This window comes from Thermobia domestica, chromosome 11 (assembly GCF_964235325.1).
Source record: "Thermobia domestica chromosome 11, izTheDome1.hap1.1, whole genome shotgun sequence".
In the NCBI taxonomy this organism is placed as follows: Eukaryota; Metazoa; Arthropoda; class Insecta; order Zygentoma; family Lepismatidae; genus Thermobia; species Thermobia domestica.
Window position 1 is genome coordinate 177,857,909 of NC_137464.1, and position 24,879 is coordinate 177,882,787.

Here is a 24,879-nt window from a genome sequence, read left to right on the forward strand (position 1 = left end):
ATTTTCTGAAAGGAATAAAAATTTTTGAAAATTAGAAACCCAATAGTTCGGAGGAATGGTTATCTTCAGCTAATAAAATTCGACTAGGGGCGTCGCTAAATGCATTTCAACAATATTGAAAATTGTCGAGTAATATATCGTTTAAAATGTCTTTACAAGACAAACATTTGATAAATCTGTCATTTTTATTTACCTCAATCAAAATAGGGGACGAGCAATTTTAAGATTCATCATTTGGGATAAAAAAAAAACAACAACATAGAAACATCGGAGCTGTACCAAACTGTTCGTTTCCCAAATTATTTTAAACAAATATTACTTAAACTCATTTCGTATACAAAAATTTTGTATTCACTTGCTGCGACGTCCCTGCTCGAATTGTACTCGCTCCAAACTCCATTTCCCCTAAGTAATGGAATATAGTGTCGGTTTTTATTTCCTAGTAGCAAATATCCACATGTTACTGTGGGTAGTATCTTTAGTTCTTCCTTCTGCACCTTTTATATAGAATTCATTTAAGCTCGAAGTTTTGCACGAAATTCAAACTTCTCCATATAAGCATAGGCATCGACATCTTAGAGAAGGATTCCATCCCTTTTTCTTCCATTCTAGGTCAATAGGTCAAACATTCTAAAAACTCTGAAACACGTATAGTAATTTTTTAGGTGAGAAGTTCAAACACCAAATTTCATGTCTCTAACCTTAAGGCATCCCGAGATATGCTCATCTTACAATAATTGTAATTCCACCCATTTCCTCCTGTCTACTTCATTTTCTTCCCTTCTAGGTCTATTATCAAAACACGCTTGACAGATGTCTTATTTTAGATAAGAAGTCCAAATACCAAATTTTGTCTCTAACCATAAGAACTTCCGAGTTATGGACTCTTACTATAACAATTGTAATCCTTACTTCTTTCCCCTTTCCACCCATTTTGTTTCCTTCTGGGTAAAATATGAAGAAAAAATAATGAAATACTTATCTATTGAAATGAGAATCCAAGTACTGAATTTCATGACTAAACTTCAGAGATTCCGAGATACAGACATTTTAATATAATATTTCCTCCTTCCTCGTCGAATTTCCAAAGACCTTCGTTAATGTTACCGTAAGTCACAAATCCTATGCACTGTCCAAATTTCAAGTTTCTAGCCTAGGCGGCTTGGCCTGGGCGTTGATCAATCAACCAAAACTTATTTTATATAAAGCGATATTTCTTACTCCTCAAACTTAATTGTAGGTCAATTTCTGACGTTTGCTATCCACCATTATAGTTAGAGCTTACACAGATGCACAAAAAAGTGACTTTCAACCAAATGATATTACTCGATCCCTTTTGCTTTTAAAGATTTGAGTTGCTCTCGTCTTACCACATCTGACAACGTCCCTGGTTGAATTTGATTGCCTTAAAGTGCGAACCTTTCAAATTAATGAATACAAGTTTCATGATTTTCCATTAATATTCAAAGATTTATCTTAAAAATATTATTATTATTATTATTATTATTATTAATAATAATAATAATAATAATAATAATAATAATAATAATAATAATAATAATAATAATAATAATAATAATAATAATAATAATAATAATAATAATAATAAGCTGAAATGACTTAGAAGAGAATTTTAGGGATTCTAACACCCAATGTTTTTTTTTTTCTTTCTTGCAGACCTTGCTAATAGGACTTTGTGTATTCGTATAATCTGGTGCAAAAATGTGTTACTCTGTCCTCCGTCCTTTTGTCAATAAGTTCAACACAACTTGCCCAGCTGCAATATAATTTTCAGCATTTACAGAGAGTCGCATTATATCTACGTGAAACAAAACAATTAAAATTGATCGAGTAGTTTGAAATTACTGACAAGAGAACATAGAGGCTATACATACATTTTTACTGGCCAAACATAAATTTTTGATGAAGTGGGCAGCAATCTTGAACTATTTCGAAATGTCCTAATGGTTGGAAATCGATGTTTATGTTATTTGGCACTGGCTTGACTGTATGCAGATGATGTAGTGTTTAACGCCAATACCTCCAAGAAATGGCCGATAATTTAGACATTAAATTACAAATCCTCTAATTCAACTTGTCCTATTAGGATTCGGATCTGAGTTGCTATACATTTCAACGATTTGACGAATGGTAGTATTTAGAAAATTTCATTTTTCAAAAATAAATAAAGAAAAATAATTTCCTAGAGTTAAAACAGTTAAGTATATATCAGACTACAATTTTGTAATTTTTATTACATTATTTTGAATAAGTGACGAATTATTACATATTCAACTACTTTTCCTCTACGGAATTATTTTTATTTATTTCTTTCTGAAAAAAGTGAGATTTTTCGTCGAAATGTTGTCGATTTGTATCCCTATCTTGGTGTCTTGGTCTGCTGATCATCCTTCGAACACTTGGACCATCAAGCGGAACGTAATAGAAAACTATCCGACAAACTCTTTCTGTCTCTGTATGTAATGATGTTACGCAAATTAATACTAATATTGCAAATTAACCTACACAGTACGAACCATCTCAATACTTTAGAGCTCTGGAGTAACTTTTTTAGCTTAGTCTCTCGGCAATTGAGGGAATAGACGGTGGCATACGATGCAAACTACTGCCAATTGGATAGACATCCACTTGCGCTGATTACCTGCAGATAAACACCGATTCCTGAAGTCTATGAGAGAGAGTAAAATGAATTAACGTATATACTCCAAAGAGGGGTGTGCGATATGGAAAATATATGCTGCAGAATGTGGGACCTTTGCTGCGAAATAATTTCCAAACATGCTTCAGTAACCACCGGACGTTTTCTACTCCAGAAGCTTTAATTGCTCCCTCCCCCCGCGCAACACAGAGTCTACGGGGTATGAGTTATGCCACTGCTTTAGGCTATTTGATGATGTAAAAATATTCATTTCAATAATAATAATAATAATAATAATAATAATAATAATAATAATAATAATAATAATAATAATAATAATAATAAGGTTCGTTTTACTTAAAATGTGTTGTAAACAACTACTGAAAACTTCACATTCTCAATCCACGAATTCCATTTCATAATCATTCATCTGAGTTAATCATCTTATTTCCTATAGCCTTAAGGGTATCTGTTGCAGATTTAGCTATTTTCTTCATTAACTACTGTTCACAATAGTTGTTTCTTTTAAACAGGGAATTCTAACTTTAAAAGAATCATGACCAACATCAATTTTGGTATTTCAGTAAATTTCTACGTATATATAACACGCCCTTCCTCTCATGATTTTAGTCTCTCTCATAGTCTTTGATGTTATATTTTAAACTAAAAGTTTCAAGACTTGAAACGAAGTTCTTCCTTACCCAAACATATTATAAAAAAAAGTTAAAACTGCAGTACTGAGTTGATTTGAAAATACATACTGTGGCTTTTAAGTTTTTATAATATGCTTGGGTAAGGCAGAACTTAGTTTCAACTCTGGAAACTTTTATATACCTAAAACTAATAAGATAGTTAAATGAACCAATCTTAGGTTATAAATGATGATGTAGTTGAAAATTTTGTAGTGGTAAAGACTCCAGAGACTTTTAACGAACTTGACGTAATTTGACTTTCTTCTTTCTATTTCAGGTTAAGCACTTGTCAACCATTCGAGATGCCAGTGAAAGTGCAAGATGAGTTTATATTTGTTCGGTGTGTTTATTTGGGGAAAACAGTGTACAAAAATCTGCATGCAATAGTACAACATAAACCAGAACTGGATACAAAGCTTAAACTACGTTGGGCAGAACGACCACCAAGCATTCTGCTGTTGGGCATCGATTCTGCATCAAGACTTAATTTCCATCGCTCGCTACCTATTACACATACTGTTCTTCAAGCAATGAGTGCCACTGAATTTTTTGGGTACAACAAAGTGGGAGATAATACTCTTCCTAATTTGATGTCCTTATTAACAGGATTGTCTTTAGAAGAAGCTCAGGCAAGCTGTTGGCCAAACAGAAAACACACATTTGATAAGTGTCCTTTTATCTGGAAAAAATTTAGTGCAAATGGTTATGTAACAATGTTTGCGGAAGATGAGCCTGAAATTAGCACATTTAATTATAATAAACCAGGCTTTCGTCGTCCGCCGACTGATTACTATCTGAGACCATTTTTTGTTGCTGGTAATAATTTACTTCCAGTTACAATAAGAGACAATATGAAAGTGTGTTACGGTTCCAGACTTACAACACAGATTCTTTTAGATTACGTTGAAGATTTTCTGTCTCTATACCGAAATGTACCTTATTTTGTATTAGCATGGACATCAAACTTAAGTCATCAGGAAGCTAACGATTTAGCTCTTGCTGATATTATGTACGCAAAATTTTTGAAGCGAACATTTGAATCCGGTGCGCTAAATCAAACATTGCTAATATTCTTTAGTGACCACGGTATGCGTTGGGGTAAAATTAGAGAAACCCCGATCGGTTGGATGGAAGAACGGTTGCCGTTTTTGTTTATTCGTCCTCCAGAATTGGGTAGTGATCGAGCTAATGATCTGTTGGAATACAATCGATACAGACTAACAACGCCTTTTGATCTACATGCGACTCTACTAAACCAACTGTGGAACAACGAAGTGTTGAATGTTGATCATTCCCTTCGTCGGGGTGTTAATATTCTAGAGGAAGAAATTCCTGTTAATAGAACATGTGATAGTGCTGGTATTAGTCCTAACTGGTGTGCATGTGCAGAAGAATCAGACATATCAACTTCTGATAGCATAGTTGGTAAAATGGTGGATCTAGCCATTGATTATATTAATCAAAAATTGAAATCCGCTCAAGTGTGTGCACGATTAAGTGTGTCACGAATACTTTCTTCAAGAGCTCTTGTGATACGAAACTATGCTAAGACAATCCAACAATATGTAGTGGCTTTTATAACATATCCTGGCTATGCAATGTTCGATGCAACATTGCGTTATAATAAAAATACTCAAGCTTTTACTTTGGTAGGCGACATTAGTCGCATTAACGCGTATGGAGATCAAGGAACGTGTGTTAATGATACTGTATTAAAATTATATTGTCATTGTATACCATAATTTAATTGTTCCTATACAATAATTCATATTATACAAACTTTCAAAACAAATTATAGGAACGATATCAGAAAAATAAACACACTGCTGAACAAGACTGCACTTATTTAATATAAAAACACATTTACACGTGACGTTTCGTCTTAACACATTAAATAAGTGCAGTCTTGTTCAGCAGTGTGTTTATTTTTCTGATATCGTTCCTATAAATAAGTCTTGTTCAGCAGAGTGTTTATTTTTCTGATTTTATTTGCAAGACGTATGACTATGATTGTGTGTCAGGAACGATATATGTTGGTGACATTATGCGGACTAATAAGTCAATATTATAAAGTTCTCACACGTTAGTCTATATGTTATGTCTACTTTAAAATGGCAGTACATTCGATTCAAATGCTCTCTGGACTAGGGCTGGGAGTATTCTGATTTTCTATGTATCAACGAATTCACTTAATACTTACTCGATAATATCTGTATAGAGACCTATCTACTAAAGGTTCCAGTTACAGAGAAACAATAATACTTACTCTAATGTTTATTGCAATACACGATATCAAAAACATATTTAATACCTTTATTCACGAAGAATTACAATTGATTGCAATAAAAATCGCAAATGTATATCAACAAAAGCAGATTGCAATCAATTTAATATGTTCTCGCATTCTGAATTACACACATACCCCAGTTCTTCTTTAAATTGTACAAAATGTCATGTGATTTTAGTTTTATTGGAAAGTGAATTTGATCTTGTACAATTGGTCCGAAATTCGAACTCCACTCATGAAATAATTTGGAAGTAATTCTGGACAAACGTATATAGTATGTGTAATAATAATAATAATAATAATAATAAAAAATCACTTCCTTGATAATTTTCTTAATAGAATAAAGACATGTTCCCCAAGAGTTTGAAGCCTACCTTGAGGATGAGAAAATGCTATCTACACTAATGATCTAGAAGTTGACAGTGTAAAAAGAAAGACGATAGAATCTATTATATAGAAAGTGCAACCATGTAATATCTAATCCGAAACTCCTTTTTTTAGAATTTCTAAAGATTTTAACAGGTTTGGAAAGAAGAAGTATATACAGATATTATAAGTAAAACTTTTCTTGAAGGAGAACCATTTTTAAACATAACACACTGTTTCACCTTAAATTAGCTTAGGAGATAAATTACAAGAACTAAATGTATTTGATATAATTTTACGTATTGAATCATCTTTAACACAAATACAATAACGGCGATTTAAACAATTTGACAAGTGCTTACGTGGGTAAACCAAACGCAAAGTTATTGAGCTGAAAATTTCCAAACAAAGTGATGCGAACTTAGCCAATAGTAAATAATGTAGAAGTTTCCTTTTAAATTCATTTTCATAAAATATTTTTAATGCTTCATACATGTAAAATTAGATAAATGACAAATTGATATAAAGGTTCGAAACATCTTTGACACTTCTCAAACTGCAGATCTTGCTTCAACTTCATTTGGTTCCATTTAATTCACTCATATTCTAAATATAAATGAAATATCAGACTGAAAGATTGACTTTAGGTTTCTACCATAATTCAGAAATGCAATTTCCTGGTTTTTACGTTAAGTTCTCTTGGCTTGTGCATTAAATTTAATTTCTTCTTAAAGTAAATATCCATCTTTATTTATAGTACAAAAACTGTCAGAAACACTCCAACTGAAAACAAATTTTAATTCCCACTAGGATATTACAAATGGAACTAACGTATTTAGAAGTATTGACGTAAAGTAGATATGTGTAAATTGGAGCAGTAAGAAAACTATTTACAAATGGCTGATAAGGTCATAGGGTGTTCGTGATACTGCATAACGTTTTCACAGGCATTATTTAACTTAACATCAAAAAATACACTGGAAATTCGTTCATTTTATAATAATAATAAGAAAATAAATAATGCATAGACTGTTTTACCTAAATTATTTACGCTATATATGACTCATTTTCAACCCCGGAGTGGAAAAGTGCTTACTATTTTGTGATTTCATGCATTCGAAAGGGAAAGGTAGACTCCGTTAATGTTGCCAAACCGAGCAATATTTTACACTAAGATATGAGAAACACTTTCGTTGTAGTTTCACAGAAAAATAGTCAGAAATAATAAGCAGCTTGGAGAGTTTAATAACAACTTCGCCATTGTACAGCTTGATTTAAATCATAATCTTTACTAAAGCAACCGATCTCCGTTTGGGTCTTCATACAAGGATGTGAAAGTAGCTTCATTTGGAATAAGAATGGTCTTCAAATAAGAATGGTAAAAGAGGCTCGACAGATTTAAAAATTGTCAGAAAATATTCAGTTCTTTCTAATGTTACTGACTGCATGGATGAAAGTTTCCCTTGAAAAAAAGTTTGAGATAAAATTCATACGTTTAGAATGAAACCTTTAAAAACTTGTGTAAAATCATTAACACGCTACTCAGAATTCTATGCCTTTTTTTTAGTAGCCATGTGCAGGGTGTTTACCGATATCTCGTTTGGTTTCCTTGACTTTTCCCTGAATTCTAAATCTACTTAACACTTTTTCTGTCGACTCCTTCTTCCCTTTTCAACCAACCATACCTGATATTTATTTTTACTCATTTTCAAATCTTTAAACATTACTATTTAATTTTACCTGTCTTGTGTACTGCATTAGGCCATGTACTGTTACAATTACAAAACACAAATATTTCTTTCGATTAATTTTCTTTAGTGGTTCTTGCACTTTATTGTTAAATTTCAAAAAAATAATATCTTTTTACTTGTTTCTTTTTCTTCTTAAACTCTTACGATATCTAATTTCTTGTTTTTCCATTATCATTTTTAATCAATGTCTGTGTTTGTGGTATTTTTGATTTGCTCCTCGAATTTAATGTAACCTTTCGGATTTGTTTCAATTTGAGGTCTCGCGTATAAACATCATACGCATACAAGTGTTTGTTTGTTCATGTATGTTCTCCACGAGCATTGATTTGGTAATAGAAAAGCCACTTTTCACAGTAGCATCGCCATAAGACAAACACATTTTCATGATTTTTCGCAATTCGTTGTTTATCACTTACAGAAAGGGAATTTGCATAGAACACATTAACTTATTTTCCCTTCTGATGTTGTAGAATCAATCTAGAATTCTTGGAATTCTGTTATTACTTACACCATAAAGAACGGAATACTGATTTTTGGCTTTCCCTGCTATTGTGTTATTTATCTGGTTGTTAATGCGTATCATTTCCAGTAAAACATTCAAACTTACGTGAAGTACAAGCAGTAATACAGTGGACACCCACAGCATTGTACTTCAAACCTACTTTAACTTCACTTGGTATTCGTTTATCTATTGTTAAGAGTAATAAGTAACCCATGTACAATATTGTACTTCAAGGGGGACATTTCTCTATCAACTTCATTATCATTGATACCAGAAACTTCGGACATTATAGAAATTTTCGCCATTATATTTAACTCTACTGTTTGGTTCCGAAACCTTTTGTCTGACTACAAGATTTGTTGGTAACATCATCACCTAATTTAGACGCTGTTGCTTTATTTCGAAGAACTTTCCATTTTATACGTTGGCTAAATATGGAACCAAATAATGCAAATCATTTAGTAAGGAGGCCACGTAAATCAGGATGTTAGGCAGCAAAGAAAAGATGGTTCATATTCGTTGGAAAGATACTTGCAGAATGCTAATTTATACTTAATAAATGGATCTTAATGACTACAGCAGCCCGTTCTTGGTTTCTTTCTACATAAAAGACAGAGTTTATTAAATTCCTGACCCTTCTGCCGATTTGTTTCTTTTACTAACTACTCCTACGCAAATTTCGTTTTACTGACTCTCCTTGACTGTCTAGCTCTGTAGAACCTTGAAGGCAATAAGTGATATTATTGTCAGTAAATTGTTTTTTATTTGTATCTTTCGATTCCACTTTTCGCGAGTTTTCCAAAAGTTTCTGAAGCTTTCTTGAAGACGAGAGCATGTTATCAAAGCTGTAGTCTGCGAGTTGAAAATACAAAAGAAGGAAGTAGATTGTCGAACAACCGATTATATAGAAAATGTAACCAATAATACTGCAGTTTTTCGGGAATATAATTTTCCTCTAACGCTAACTCCTTTCCTAGAATTTGTAGTTTGCGAAATAAAGAATTAAATATACAAAAAGCAAAAGCATATACGGAAATTACGCAAATAAAAATTTTCTTGAAGTAAAGTTACTTTTGAAATTAATGTTCTACCTTAAATTAGTTCACAAGTTAGACTAAAGGTATTTGATTTCGTTTTATGTATTGAGTCTTCTTTAACAAATAAACACAGTACGGTTGACTTAAAAATTCACGACAAATGCTTAGCTGGATAAACCAGATAAAAGACTATTGAGATCAAAAATTCCAGATTCTTCTAAGTGATAGTAATTAAATCAATATCAAATACTATTTTCCTTTTAAATGCATTTTTATGAAAACTTTACATATGTTTCTGTAATTTCTAAATTATAGGATGTTTGGATTTACCGTTTTATTAGAATAGAATTAATTCATTCGAAATGTCTTCTGTGCAGATAAAGAAAACGGTGACCTCAAGAGACCAATTAATGACCTCATAATTTTCGTGGTTTCTTTCTGTCCAATAGATATCCTGTATTATCTAATTTCTGGAAACACCCAACTAATGCACTATTAAAGTTCATTTGAAACATGTCTGAGAACTGTATGAACCTTATTTCTTATATGACAGTAATACAGGATGTAACAAATAACTTTACGATCCATAAAACTAAGAAAAAATGATCATTTCATAATTTGAATAATATAAAGTTTCACGAAGAAGAAACGGACCAGGGTCTTCATGACAACTGGTAATGTATTTTTGAATTAAGAAAACAATGCATTTTTGTACTGGAAATGTCAAGTCAGCAAAGGCGACTTGGAAAGGGAGTCATATGTGTAAAAATTAAAGTTTTATCATTTTAAATTAAGGGAAGAAAATTTACCTAATGCACGCATTCTTGTATACAGCAAGTAGTACATTAAGTAATGTTTTCTTCCTGTAGTTTGAAGTGATAGTACTTTTACCGACATAATTTCTGCAAGTCAGAAATTAAATTTGTAGAGTTAGTAAAGAGAGGAAGATGCCCATTCAATAATAATAATAATAATAATAATAATAATAATAATAATAATAATAATAATAATAATAATAATAATAATAATAATAATAATCGTTATTAATAATAATAATTTAGCACAAAAATTAGCACATGTAAATACCTAGCAGACAAAATCAAGAAGCTATGGAAATACCAGAATGTTACAGTAAGAATAATCATTATCTCACCTACGTCTATTGTCCCTAAAAAGTACTGTGACGTAACTGAAACAGATAAACGTAAAACACTTTCTAACAAATCTACAAAAATTAGTAATTCTGGACAGCTCTCATATGATCAGGAAGTTCTATGGAGAAAAAGAATTATTCCAATAAGTTGCACTTGCCAGAGAAGCCGTCAGATTATCACTTTAAAATTAATTTAAACCGAAATACAGCAGTGATAATAATAGTAATAAATATCAATTTAGCCTAAAATATCTAAATGTAGTTCTTTATAGATACTATACACCAACACTTTACGTCATGGTTGTGATTTTAGCGTTGAATTCAGGAATTTTCTCAGGGTTTTTACAACTGACTTCGGAATACTACTCAATAGGTTTCGGCAAAAATAAATAAATAAATAAATCAGAAGCAAAAGTTACGATACTGTACCAGGCGCGCACTCAGAAATTTTTGTTGAAAAGGTCCAATCCTACAAGACAGTATGTCTATGTAGTATTGAATCAGTGTTGTTCTACACTCGAAAAGATTAGAATTATTACTTACTTCCACCTATATTATCAGAAAAACTGATATATAAAGAGTATAAATGAAATGTAAGACCAAATATTTAGGCTACATCAATCATTTCTCTACTAAACAAGTAGAGTTATACAGTGTTATCTAGAAAATGTATAAATATATGCCAAGTTACGAAGTTTTTTGGGGAGAGGTCTGGAACCAGTGGACTTCCTAAGTAGGTGCGCCCCCTGAACTGTATCATTATCTTAGTAAGTAGATATTTACTATCGAAAAAAGTCATTATATATGTGTATATTTGAAACGTCATTAATTAAAATAAATAAGGTCTAGGCAATCCATGTCTGGCGCACACAACGAAACTATAACAAAGAGTACCAGGGCTATTATGTGAATTCATATTTTCTTGTTTCACTGTACAATTATGATGTAGCACGATGGCATATACTGCTTTAATCTGAAGATATACTATTGTATTAATAATATTAGAGTGTGCATGAGAATTTTTATATCACAATTTCAGCAAATATAATATAAAGTTCTACTGATTTTAGCATTTGCTTGAAACTACCAAATATGGTAGTTTCTTAATATCACATATATCATCTTTATATGCAAAAAATAACATTCAGCTGACAAAATTTTAATTAATGGTGCTAATGAATGTGTGTGAAGTCTAAAATCAGCAGAAATATGAACTGCTCATAGTAGACAACTGAACACAGTTTATTTATTGATCATGGTGTAGTTTGTATAAAATGGTTTCCCACTTACGGTGATATGCAATTTTATTGTTTATTGTGTATAATGTATAGTTTAATATGTGTGCTTTATTATCTGAATGAGTTAGTGGAGAAGGAGGGAAACTAGTATTTCAGACGTTTCATGGAAATCTCATTTCAAATTCAAGAGAATATGATTGAATCTCCTTGAACGTTTATTCCTAATTAAGACTGTATTCATGGAAGAATCCTTGTTCAAAAATAAGTAATGTTCTAATTCATGTACGAAACTTAAAAAGAAAAGTAATACTAGTAATACATATGGCTATATGAGTCATGTTCTCTTTAAATCAATTCTAACAGTAACTGCGCTGTTACTTCTGCATGCAACATGTTAGAGCCGACGAAATATGTAGATGGATGAAAGATGTTCATGCTTTATCAATAATAATAGTTCACCTGAAATCATTCTCTTTCATAACCTGACACACATTTATTGTGTTGAAGTGCTTCTGAAATTGTACTAAAATTCTACTACAATATGTTTTTTTTAATTGATCGAACAGACATAGTACAAAAGTTTAGACACTAAAACGAAGACACTGATAGTAGCTCGAAGCCAGAATTTTCGGCACCTCCAGTGATACCAGTTCTACTGACAGAAAAAAAAGCCTCCAACAAATGTCAAATATCCCTCACAATCGAAAAAATATTACCACACTCACTGTAAAACAAGAAATAAAAGGAACGAGTCATAGCTGTCACAATGCCATCATCAAAAAAGTATGAAATTAGTAGTTATCTTTTCTAAACTACTTTCCTCCCGTAAAATGAAGATATTACAAGAAAAAAATCAAAAAGTCTTTGTGCCTACTTATTTATTGCCAGATTACAAGCCATAAACGAAAAAAATACACAATATTCTACGCACCTGGCCTATTTTTCAACGTAACCACCACATCTGTTGAAGTACTTGCTCGAGTGTTCCACAAGTTTCTCCATGCCCGCTGTGCAGAAGGCTGCCAGCTGATTACGGAACCAACAACGAATAATGCTCTGCGCTTCGGTATTGTTTGTGGATCTTTATTCTGCCAGGAACTTTCTCAATGGACTAAAAATGCGGTAAGTACAGGGGCCAAGATCTGGACTGAAAGGAGGATGCTGCATAATCTCTTACCACTAAAAGTGTGGCGATTTTACGTTCTTATGGAGGAAAACTACAACATTCCGAATACCCTGTCGATTTTTCTTAATGGCTGCTCGCAGATGAGAGAAGTGCGACAATAGCGTTCTTCGTTGATGGTTTCACTTCTTGGCTCTTCGGGGACTGTCCTGAAATACTGTGAGCATTAGTTTACCGGTCGATGGTATTAGGAATTTCTTTGTTTCTAGCGGGCCAAGATGTTTCCACACTACGCTCTATTGGTGTGACTCAAGAGTGTCATGGATTATCCATGTTTCGTCGCCAGTAATAATGAGGTCCAGGACACTGTCGCCCTCCTTGATGTAGCGCTGCAAATGGTTCAGTGACATGACCATTTGCTTGCTCTTGTTAACATCATTAAGAAGCTTAGGAGCCCACCGACATGAAAGGTTGATTGGCATAAGTATCCCAACGAATTGTGGAAAATGTCATAATACTACTCTAAGAAATGTCAAGCTCCCTAGCAACTTACTTCAAATAAACACGTCAATTCGCTTTCAATATTTCATCAATACGCGTTATGTTGTCCGAAGTTAGCGAGGAACGAGAGTCGACTCAATAGCTCATTATCCTGAACATTTTCTTGTTCATTTTCAAACTCTTTACACCGCCACTGCACACTTCGTACTGCTAAACACATGTTCCCATAAATTAGCTCTATTTCCCTGTGAAAATCTGTGGCTGTCGTTCCTTATACCATAGAAAATGAATAACACTTCGCAGCTCATATAGCATGGACATTCTGAGCTATCCGACCATCTATGGCAACTAATAACAGCGCCACGCAATGGAAAAGAAATCGGAAGTTACACTGGGCTTTTTTAAGAAAATCCTACCGCATCTTCGTTATATCTCGATTTTGTATTAAACGTATTACACGCTCGAAAAAACAATACGCTCAAAGACTTTTTGATTTTCCCCGTATAAAAATGAATTATGACATGAATAGTAAAATAATTACCCTTACTCTAAGGAGGGCTGAATTACAGAACTTGCTGATCTTTGTTTAATCAGGTAATATGTATCGAATAAATCACAAGGAAGAACCTATGACTTCAACTGTTGATTATTTTATTGTTTGCCCCAACGTCAAATGCTACTATTTTCCTTATTCTGAATCATGGTAAAGAACGGCATATCCTATTGCCTCTTAAATGAGATTGTCAATGAAATTTTAATAGTCTTGGAGGATAACGATTCATTATATGTAAATCAGACGAGAGACGACTAGCGAAATTCTGTTCGTTAACCGAAAACTAATGTGGAGAAATTCTCAATTTCCAAAAGTTTTCAAGTCAATTACACACTTCAGGTGAGGCATAATCACAAAATCTCTTTATTTTAGACGTTTTGCTAAAATATCTGCACGGCAAAAATCTCTATGCTGTGGAATTTATTCCTCAACCTGGGAACACTGGGCACCTCTAAAATAGATAACTATATTTAAAAGTGGCAGCTCTAATTTCTTTTAATATATCAAATTCAAGTCGTAATAACATGTTTAAATATTTACATGGTACGAGTCTGATGAAGACAGACAGACACTTTGATTCAATACCATTGCGCGTACGGATAAGAATAGAGTTTCTAAAAGAAAAATAGTAGTCAAGTTTCTGAATATACCGACACTTCCCTCATCAGTGTTTCATGAGTAGTATTTAAGTATTTTTTACGATTACCACGACAATAGTGGGATTCGTAAATTATAAGTTCTCGTTAAAACAGCATGCATTGTTTTGTATATCACTACCAAAACAAAAAGTATTTATCTATCATGTACATTTTTCTTATAGAAGGAAAACGAAGAGTATAGCGATATATGGTAGGGGTAGTTCTGTGCTGACGAGATTCCTTGATTTGCTGTAGAACTCACATTTTTCTTTAACTAATAGCAATTATCGAATTTTTCTTTCTTTCTTTCTTTTTCAACATACATTTAAAAATTCTACTCTAACTGGAAATCACGTCTGAAAAGCTAGTCATAATAATCACGTGATTTTTAAGGAAAGATATTTTGTAAGTTTTAAATAGAATATTTAAGTGTATTTATTCTTCTTAGTATGTGTTAAATACTTGTAACTTTAATAAATGTCATTATTTGTTCTTGTACGTTTTCTAAATATCATCATAATACTAAAATCAACTATTGTGTATGTATATATATATATATGAACGATAAGTAACTTTACCAACAGATTTTCATGTTACACTTTAGTCATGTCCATGGTAATTTGAATGATGGTTTGTTAAGGTTCCTACTCTACAATCAAAAACTAAAATTTCTAAGTAGTTAATAAATAGTTATATTTTTCTTATTTAGTGATTGTTTTATTAATTGCATAGACAGTGTGAAAGTTTTCCTTTTCAGTGAAAATTATAATCCTTATATTTGTTCAACCAATTATATAATAATGTAATCATCTTACATAATGAAGGTAACCCAAATCTTTCTAGTTACCTTGAAACCGATTTCCACAAGGCAGAACTTAAATGGTACATTCACCCTAAGATACCCACAGTAGTTTCAGTAAGAATATAGTAGACTCACAATCTCTTCGCTAGGAAGTGACTGAAGTTGTTTAGGAATCAAGGAATTCAGCTAAAACATCGAACATTTACAATATACACCCTCCATTCCAAAAGAAACCGAACTTTTGAAAACAAATAGTACCACTAGTGCCATCTGTTGTAATATTTTACCGGTAGATGGCGTAGTCCCTCATTGACAACTGGTATAAATGTCATGACATTTGGATGCACGGCAACAAAGTTATTGCGTTTCAACTGTCAGTGTGTTGTGTACATCGGTCGGAAAATGAGTTTCAAACAACGAGCTGCAATTGAGTTTTGTGTTAAACTGGGTAAAACTTTTAGTGAAACGCACCAAATGCTACCAACTGCATATGGTGATGAGTGTCTATCCCGAACGCAAGTTTACGAGTGGTTCAGGCGATTCAAATCGGGTAGAGAGACGCTGGATGATGACGAAAGATCAGGCCGTCCCAGAACCGGATTATCGGAAGAAAACATCGAAAAAGTGCGTGAATTCATCAAACATAACAAAAAATCGTCGGTGAAAGTTATTGAAATGGAATTAGGCATTCCTCAAACAACCGCATATCGCATTTTGACCGAAGTTTTGGGCCTTAAGAGGGTTAATTCGCGGTTTGTACCACACAAACTCACCGAAGACCAAAAAGTTGATCGAATTGCGCATTGCAAAGACATCGTTAAAAGTGCTCGGCAGGATCGAAACTTCTTGAAATCGATTGTAACTGGTGACGAGACGTGGTGTTTTGAATATGAGCCCGAAACAAAGCGGCAAAGTGCTAAATGGAGAGCGCCGGATGAAGGAACACCCCAAAAAAGTCGCTTGGTGAAGTCAAAAGTTAAGGTGATGCTGATTTGTTTTTACGATTCAAAAGGAATTATCCACAAAGAATTTGTTCAGCCCGGCCTGACAGTCACTGGAGAGTTTTACTTGGGCGTCATGAAGCGTTTGCTGGCAAGAATTCATCGTATTCGGCCCGAATATCGCGAAATCGGCAGTTGGACTCTTTTGGACGATAATGCACCATCACATCGTTCGCGACTTGTAACTGAATTTTTGGTCAAAAATCACATTATTCGGTTGCATCATCCGCCCTATTCACCAGATCTCGCTCCGTGATATTTCTATCTGTTCCCGAAACTGCATTTGGCGATGAAAGGAAAGTGGCACGCATCGATTGATGCCATTGAGAAGGCGACGACCGCCGTCCTACAGACCATTCCAATAAAGGACATGGAGAAGTCGTTTGACAACTTGTTGGAGCGTGCAAATATGTGTATCGATGCAGAAGGGGAATACATTGATTAATAAAAATGATTTGTTCCAAAATGTACATTGCTTTTTTGTTTTTTTAAAACGTTCGGTTTCTTTTGGAATGGAGGGTGTATTCACTCATGTCCAAAATTATTGTCGCATGTCTATAAATTTATATGTTGTTGTAGGAATATAATTTGATAACGAATTCGCCCGGTATTTCTTATAATGTTAGTACATACGAATCGTATAAAATTGGCAAAGACATGTATGTGGTAAATTTCATGTCAAAATAGTAGTAAATAAGAACAATAAAACGAAAATAAAACTTTTCTTGTCCATTTAGAACATTTTGTTTCACTCATTCTAATTTTCGTATTTATAATTCTTTTCTTATTAAATTTACCACAAATATACATTTCCCGATTATACACATAGTATTAAAAGTATCCTGCAAAATCATTATCAAATTATATTCTTACAAGAAGACAGTTATAGATATGCGACAATCATTTTGGACATGAGTGTACATTTAGATGAGATTTGCTGTTGCATTTTAGGGATTACATTATACTTAACCCTGAAAAGCACTTAGACGATACGAGGTTATTATATAAAATATTCATTGGGCTTTAAATGTGATTCCAAAACTATGGACTGCAACACTTTGTGCTGATCATGTAATGAAAATACAGTTTCAAATATTCATATCTGCACATATAGATTTCTTTGTTACCGACCAGGTAGCAGTATGATCTATTTGAAAGATGGCGACTTTTCAACAGAAAACATTTTGTATTTTAGAATATGGGAAATGTGTATCCATTGAATTGCAGTGAAGCATGCATTTGGATGACACGGTTTGATTTTTATCCTTTAACATGTGCTAAAAGATGTTGCTTATGCCTTCACAGTCAGCAAAATTCCATGAGCTGAGGATCCACATTACCGCTGTCTTGATAAACCATAGAATAGAACATACTACAATGTTCGTGGGCCAAACTAAACTATCATCTAGACGTCTGTCATGTGACGAAAAGAGGACACATTGAACATTTATAATGGTATGAGTAAAGCTTTAATAGTTTCCATTTCTTATACGTCACTGAGCATTTTATGTTTAGTATTTGGTGAAATATAGTTTCTTTCAAAACCCAGTGAATTGCAATTACCTTTATATCGACAAATCTCCAAATCAAACATGATATCTAGTGATTGATATAAATGGATCCACCAGGCACATGATACCCAATTGTTACCTAATTCCATCTTCCTACGATATATTCTAGAAAGCGGGATTTGAAACCAATGTGTGAGTCTCTTTTAGGCCATCACATTTACAACAATACGACATAGTTCAGTTGTTAACTCTTGGACATATTCCTCTGAATTCTGTCCTTAATAGTAGTGCATTTTGCGTAAAATGCTATTATTTTATAAAACACACTTCCTACTTTTATTTATTTACCAAAAGAAGGACAACGGCTAATCTGCCACTGAAATTTCTGTTGTAAAATTACTAACAACTGAGAAACAAACCGATGTTTATAAAAGGATGTACTAGAACTTTAAATATTCAAACATGCAATTTCGAATGTAAATGACAGACATTGTAAAGAAATAGGAAGTTGTATACATCCCTTTTATACAATATATAGTATATCAAAATATTCTGTGTCTTCAGAGCGAACATATCACCGAAAGTCTTCAACGTAAGATGGAAGACAGTAAATCACATCTCCATAATGACAATACGGTGTTTAAATTATTAGCATTAGATGCTATAGATTTTAATTTGTTAAAATTAAGATCTTACCTCGCACCACTGTCCTACCCTCTAGAGTTTAATTTTTCTCAATATTTCGCCTACGATGTAGCCATAAACACGAGCAGTCTTGAATGTAAGTAAGTTGGGTATTTGCATATTTTCATCTTATTAAATTTCTCTCTCCTGTAAAAAAAACAGCACGAGCACTAATTATGTCACATATGTTTTGGTTACTATGGATTTAAATTAGTAACCAAAAGATATGTGACATAAATTAAAGCTCGTCAAAATACTTAATGCAATTTTTTCTTTTACAGATTTTACATTAATTGAGTTCATATTACATTCAAGACTTCCATTTCAAAAAAAAAAAAAAAAAAAAAAAGTTCTTCTTGAGTAATAACAGATATTGGTTTCACTGGGTGCCTGTCATGTATTTTTATAAAAGTACGCACATTCTACAGATATTTATTCAAGATCATTAAAAGTAATTTAAAAACTTTCTTTTTTAATGGACGAAACTCATTTGAAAATTAACACCATATTCCCAGGGTATAACAAGTTTATCATAACAAATATAAGTATTAAGAATTATATGATTAAAACTAACTTCACTTATCGTTAGCTTCTGATTTTATTTACTTACGCTGGCTTCTACAGAGGTTGTTTAGTCTACGTTTGGCCAATTTCGACTTATCTAAAAATTTAGAAGAATCCATGGCGCCAGGTCCGTAAGTGCTCGATGTGTTTCCCTTGGTTCCTAACAATAGCCCGACAGCTTAATTTCCACTGTAATAGGCTTCTCTGAAGAACTGGGAGGGAAATCTTGTCCCATTCCCTTTGCACAGCTTTCCAAAGTCCTTCCACAGTTGTCACACGCCGTTTTCCCAAAGCCCGCTTCAGCAATTCAAATCCACAATAGTCCATACGACTTGCATCTGGAGATTTAACAGATACCTCATTGAAAGGTATCACCCGTATACCACTTGCCTCCTCCATCTCCCTGTAGAATGCGAGGGACGATCGTGAGGTATGTGATGAGGCCTTGTCCATGTGAATGCGCACCAGATTGGCGTCATTTCCGTAGTGTTGGAATCTCATGCTCGTAGATCGGCCGCATGATCTGCTCCTGAAAATACTGCGAATTTATTTTGCAGTTCTTCGCCACCCTACGAATCTTCAGTTTACCTCGGTAACAGTAGCCAGTAACGACCATGAACCCTTTTGGGAAGGATTCTTTAGAGACACGGACCCACCTTCTGAAGTTCTTGGCGCCTTTCTCTCGGTAGATGATGGCTCTCGGTTTGCCGCAGTCGGAAAGGTAAATCCATGCTTCATCGAGCGTTACGACGTACATCCATCTTTGTTTTGCCAGATGCCGTTCGTACAGCTTCCGGGCGTTACACTTTCGTTCCTTATGGTGGGCATCCGTGAGAAGATGGCCGCGAGCTTTCATGACTTTTTTCCAGCTTGAGTTGATGGTGTAACGTCCGGCTTACAGTCCCGAAAGACACGTCAAGACGATTAGCCATAGACCTTTGTGTTGGCGGATTTTCTTGCATTGCCATTTTGCGAAGTTTCCTCTGCATGGTGGAGGCGGCCTTGGTGCATTCCCGCTTCCTAGGCAACTTCGTTGGTGGAGCTTCGTTGCCCTTGTACTTTTTAATAACATTTTTTATTCCACTTAAACTGATGTTGCAACCATTCTTCTTGCACTGTTTTCTAATGACAGAAACGCTAAAGAGAGCGCCATAAAGAGCCGCAACATAGCCTTCACAAAATCGGCTTAGTTTGGGCAGCATTTTGGTCACATAGCGGAAACCCACACACTTGGAAACAAATTTAACAACACTCACAACAATAGTCCTGTTTTGTGTGTTAGTGTCGTCCGCGCGAAAAAACGACTCCGTTCCCAGGAAGCCACTGCACAACACTGCAGGACGCCACGAGCCAGGTTGGGTGAATCCATTCTGCTCGGGAGGGGGAAGGAATAAAATCGGCCAAACGTAGGCTGAACAACCTCTGTATTTTCCCTCTGATACACATTATATATGTTTCATGTGTAAGTAAAACATTTTTTCTGTTTTAAAGCCAGTTTAAGTTCCTCACCAAAATATTCGAAATCTTAAATAGTGTGATTGTCATTTGCTATGCTAGTGCATGTCAGCTCTTCATCAAAACCGTTGTTACATAAGTAGTTATAACCATGGTAACGATATGATATTAAGGCTTAAACAGGGATTTTCTGAATTACCATCACTAATCACGCCCGATTTTCGTTGAGTTACAACATTCCCATTAAACAATGCATTAGTACGACCAACATGCCAATCAACCTTTCTCCCGAGTCAAGACTACAGATTTTTGCGAATAAAACTGTTTTGTCCTTTTGAGGCGACCTTTACTACAAAACAGTAATGTCATTTAAGATATTCACGCTATTACAACGCGCATGCACTAGCACAAATCCCGGAGAGATGAGGGGAACATGTTCCCTCCAATGTTGGAACTGGAGGGCTGTCCCCTCCAATGTTGGAACTGTGGGGGACTGTCCCCCCAATTATCTGATTTGAAATGTTTTTATGAGGGGAGAAATGTGATGATTTGTGTCTGACTGCCACTTCATCTACATCGCCTGATATATAATATACAACAGGTTCACCTCAGAAATCAGATTAATCTATCGCAATATGAGTCTCATCTCCACCCCACCCCCCAGAATAAGCCTCAAATCTGCCCGCCTCTCAATGTTGAAGACAACTCTGCTCCCTTGATCCTCCAAAGCACTGTTTTTCAACTTCATACATATTTTGACCATCGCTTTAAAAAAAATATGGGAACGCTCTTATCCCCCCCTCCTAATGTTGAAGACATATTTGCGCCGCTGCCCGTATACAAATTACGTTAGTGGTCTGAGTTGTTCAAGAGGCGTCTGTGAATTCTACTGGTTTTCCCGCAGTTTTTGTAAAAGCAACATGCTTTCATCTAAGCATGAAACTTTCGATGCATCCTGAAAGATATCTGGCAAAAAACTACAAATTTTCTTATAGAAAGAAAATGAAATCTTAGTTTTATATTTCACGGTTATGCCGACTAGTCTGCAGGAGACGGTGATGATGAGAAATAAATGCAATAGTGGAATTAATAAAGTGGGAGGAACCGGGAGAACCCCGAGAAAACCCACGTACACAGTGTTTGTCCACCACAAGGTCCACTTGGCGCGAGCTGGGATCGAACCAGGGACCCCACACACCAGAGGCGTAAGATCTACCACTAAGCCACCGCGGCCGCCGTATCGAAAGCAAGTGCATGGGCATACAAACATGTAATTCTCAACTGCGTTTTTTAAAAGAAAGAAATGTTTCTTTTTCATGTAGTACTCCATCTGTGATCAGGACTAGTTTCTTTAAAGTTTGCCCGAGGTGAATAAAGGTACCTTTGTATTTCCTCTTTTTCACGCTTGCATCCCCGATTTCCAGTATACTGATTGAAGAAAAAGGAAAAAATACTACTTTTAATAGACAACAAGATTTCTATGAGATTAGGAACATAAATAATTTTATTAGGGTACAAGTGAAGAGCACTCTGTACTTGCTATTTTAAATTGTAATACAGGGCCCATAAAAATAGCCCAGCGTGGTAATACTGAATACCCCGGCCGAAAGAGTAGGAGAATACGATGTTGCCCCATATTGGCTAATACCAACTCTTCACGGGTGATACTCCAGTGGGCATTGTTTTGCTGCAATTCAGCCAGTGTATGAGGGTTATTTGCACCTTCTACTTTACGCATCCTGAGGAAGTTAAATCCAGGAACGGAGGGAGAGGACAACTCTTTGTTTACTGCGCACTCTTCTGTAACCAGTTCATGCCCAACGCCAGTGCTTTATCTGAAGTGTGACATATGGTTCAACCTTGTTCGAAGTACGAAGGATCATAATCTCCTTGTAGTGTCATTAGGTCGTAAAACGGTTGCGCAACAAGTCACGATAAATGTCACTGTTCAATGCTGATTCAAAGAACACTGGACCTACTATGTGTCCCTGAAACTGGGCGCCAAACCAATGGTTTGGTTATGAAGGGTGTTTCATACAGGCTATATGCATTCTCAGCAAAACAATGCCGCGTATTCTGCGCATTCACGTAACCCGAGAAATAGAACCATGCTTCGTCGGACATAAAGTACAGCACAATATACATCTCTATATTCGCAATCATTGTCAGTAACTAGTTACAGTGCGCAATCCATTTACCTGTGCCAGATTCCTTCAGGTCTAAACACATGTTACTGGGTATGTTTTCAGTTTCAGCATATGCTGATACGTTGTTCGTGACACACCGATCTGTTAGGATATTTTCGGGTCGACTTTTGCGGGCTTCGTGCTATCCGCTGCCGAATGTCACGGATGACTTCCGCTGTTCGGATATTTGGTTTCTGCCTACTTATACTCAGTACAAACCCGATTCAACGCGGGGCGGCGGTGGCTCAGTGGTAGAGCGTTCACCTCTGGTGCTTGGAGTCCCGGGTTCGATCCCCGCCAAGTGAACTTTGTGGTGGACAAACACCGTGTGCGTGGGTTTTCTCGGGGTTCTCCCGTTTCCTCCCACTTTCTTCATTCCACCATTTCATTCATTACTCATCATCACCGTCTCCTTTAGCATAACCGGCATAACCGTGGGACGTAAAACTCAGATTTCATTTCATTTTTCATTTTCCGATTCAACGCCATTTTTGCACCAGGTTCTGAACACAGCGTTTCGCAGGTGGTTTTGTTGCTGGGTACTTGGTAGTGAAAGTCTCATGTGTTTTCTTAATTGACCCTGTCCGCATATATTTTTCTACCATAATTCACTGCTGCATGGAAAACAATTTTTTTTTACGCGACTTTTATCAGAACTGAACGGGAAGGAAGTTCCAGCTAAACTGCACACAGGGACGCACGCCGGTGTCAGATAGAAACAGACCTCACAAGGTGATAACAAGTGTGCATCCGGCGGTAGTCCAGCGTCACCCAGAATTACTCAAAGAATTACATTCAATTACGTGGATCTCGGGTATTACCTGGCCGAGCTACTTTTAAGCACCCTGTATCATAAATCACTTGGTCCTTCCGTTAACACCCACCCTCCTTCAATGCTTCTAATATACAATACTTACGGACAAAAACAGGAAGGCAGAAACCATGATGAACCCATAATTAAATTGCACAATTTTGAGTTTTATTTTTCGCACTGATTTAAAAAATCTTTAGTAAATCGCTGAATCCTTGTTGGGAAGATAATTTCTCTACAAATCAAATTCTACTTAAAATTTTTGGTGGCCAACTTGAGAAATATTACTGTTCTTGTATTGTGTGCGCTTGATTTAAAAAAGAAAAAATCGAGTTTTTCGTTATCAGCAATCACAATTGCGATCATAATAAATTTTTAACTTCATATTTTCAAACTACTGTTTCGTAGCAGTTCATGCAATATATTTGTTTGGTTCGTAGGCTGTTCTAGCTTTAGCCTCCTTTCAACAAATATTCAAATCACACATCAGTAATCTTAATTGACAAAATACGTCAAAAAGACTTCCCGATCTTTGTTCGATAAAATTTAGCTTTCTTTCAGCAACGGGGCTATATGAGACATCGATTTACAGTGTAAGGTAGAATTCTAATCAATGTATTGCGTTCAAATTTCAATGCTCTCTCACCAGGAATCGACTCCATAAAGTAAAGGTGCGCGCTGGCCACTAGACTAGCGGGCAGGGCAGCTTCCCAACCTGTTTGTATAAGCAAGAAATAGGAAATGTACAAACATATCACTTTCAACTTTTTATACGTACATTTTATCCATGGTCTCTTCATCTTATCAAACAATCTCCAAGTATTAAGTGCTAGTTGTGTACTATCAATTAAACAGAACAGGGTATTTCTAAAGAGGTGAAGGCTGATACAGAGATATTACAAAAAGTATAGCTTAGTATGACCAGTCGAAAAAAAATGCGAAAATATTCGTAAGAAATGTTTATTATATGTAATCGTAGATTCTACTAGAACACAATGAACAAAACCACTGATATTAATATCATTATTATTATTATAATTGCGCTATAAAATACTTAAAAGCTAGCTGATTCTTAGGAAAAAATAAACAATATAAAAGCATAGTAGAGTGCTAAGTTCCAGTATGCAAGTTCGTCGTGGATTCGATAGTTATGCATTCTGGAGGGAGTCCGAGGAAATTAACACATGAGAAAACATTTTCCCAAGCAAAAATAACCTAAATTCGTTACTGTGTTCAACACAAACACGTACGAACTTAAGATAATAATCATGTCTATGAGCTTCTGAGAATTTACCAGTGCTATTATCGAACTATTTTACACATTAACATCATTACTTCACCATAATATCTTCGCGCTTACTGACG

The 24,879-nt window shown here is 34.9% G+C and overlaps 1 protein-coding gene across 1 annotated transcript in view; it reads left to right on the forward strand.

The window, feature by feature from the left end:
• Positions 1-15,208, forward strand: part of LOC145664575 (uncharacterized) — a 195,473-nt gene extending 180,265 nt beyond the window's left edge. The window contains exon 3 of the mRNA XM_081731354.1: positions 3,629-15,208. Coding sequence (XP_081587480.1) covers positions 3,629-5,093 — 1,465 coding nt within the window. The 3' untranslated portion in view covers positions 5,094-15,208. The remainder of the gene's footprint in view (positions 1-3,628) is intronic.
• The last annotated feature ends 9,671 nt before the right edge of the window (positions 15,209-24,879 follow it).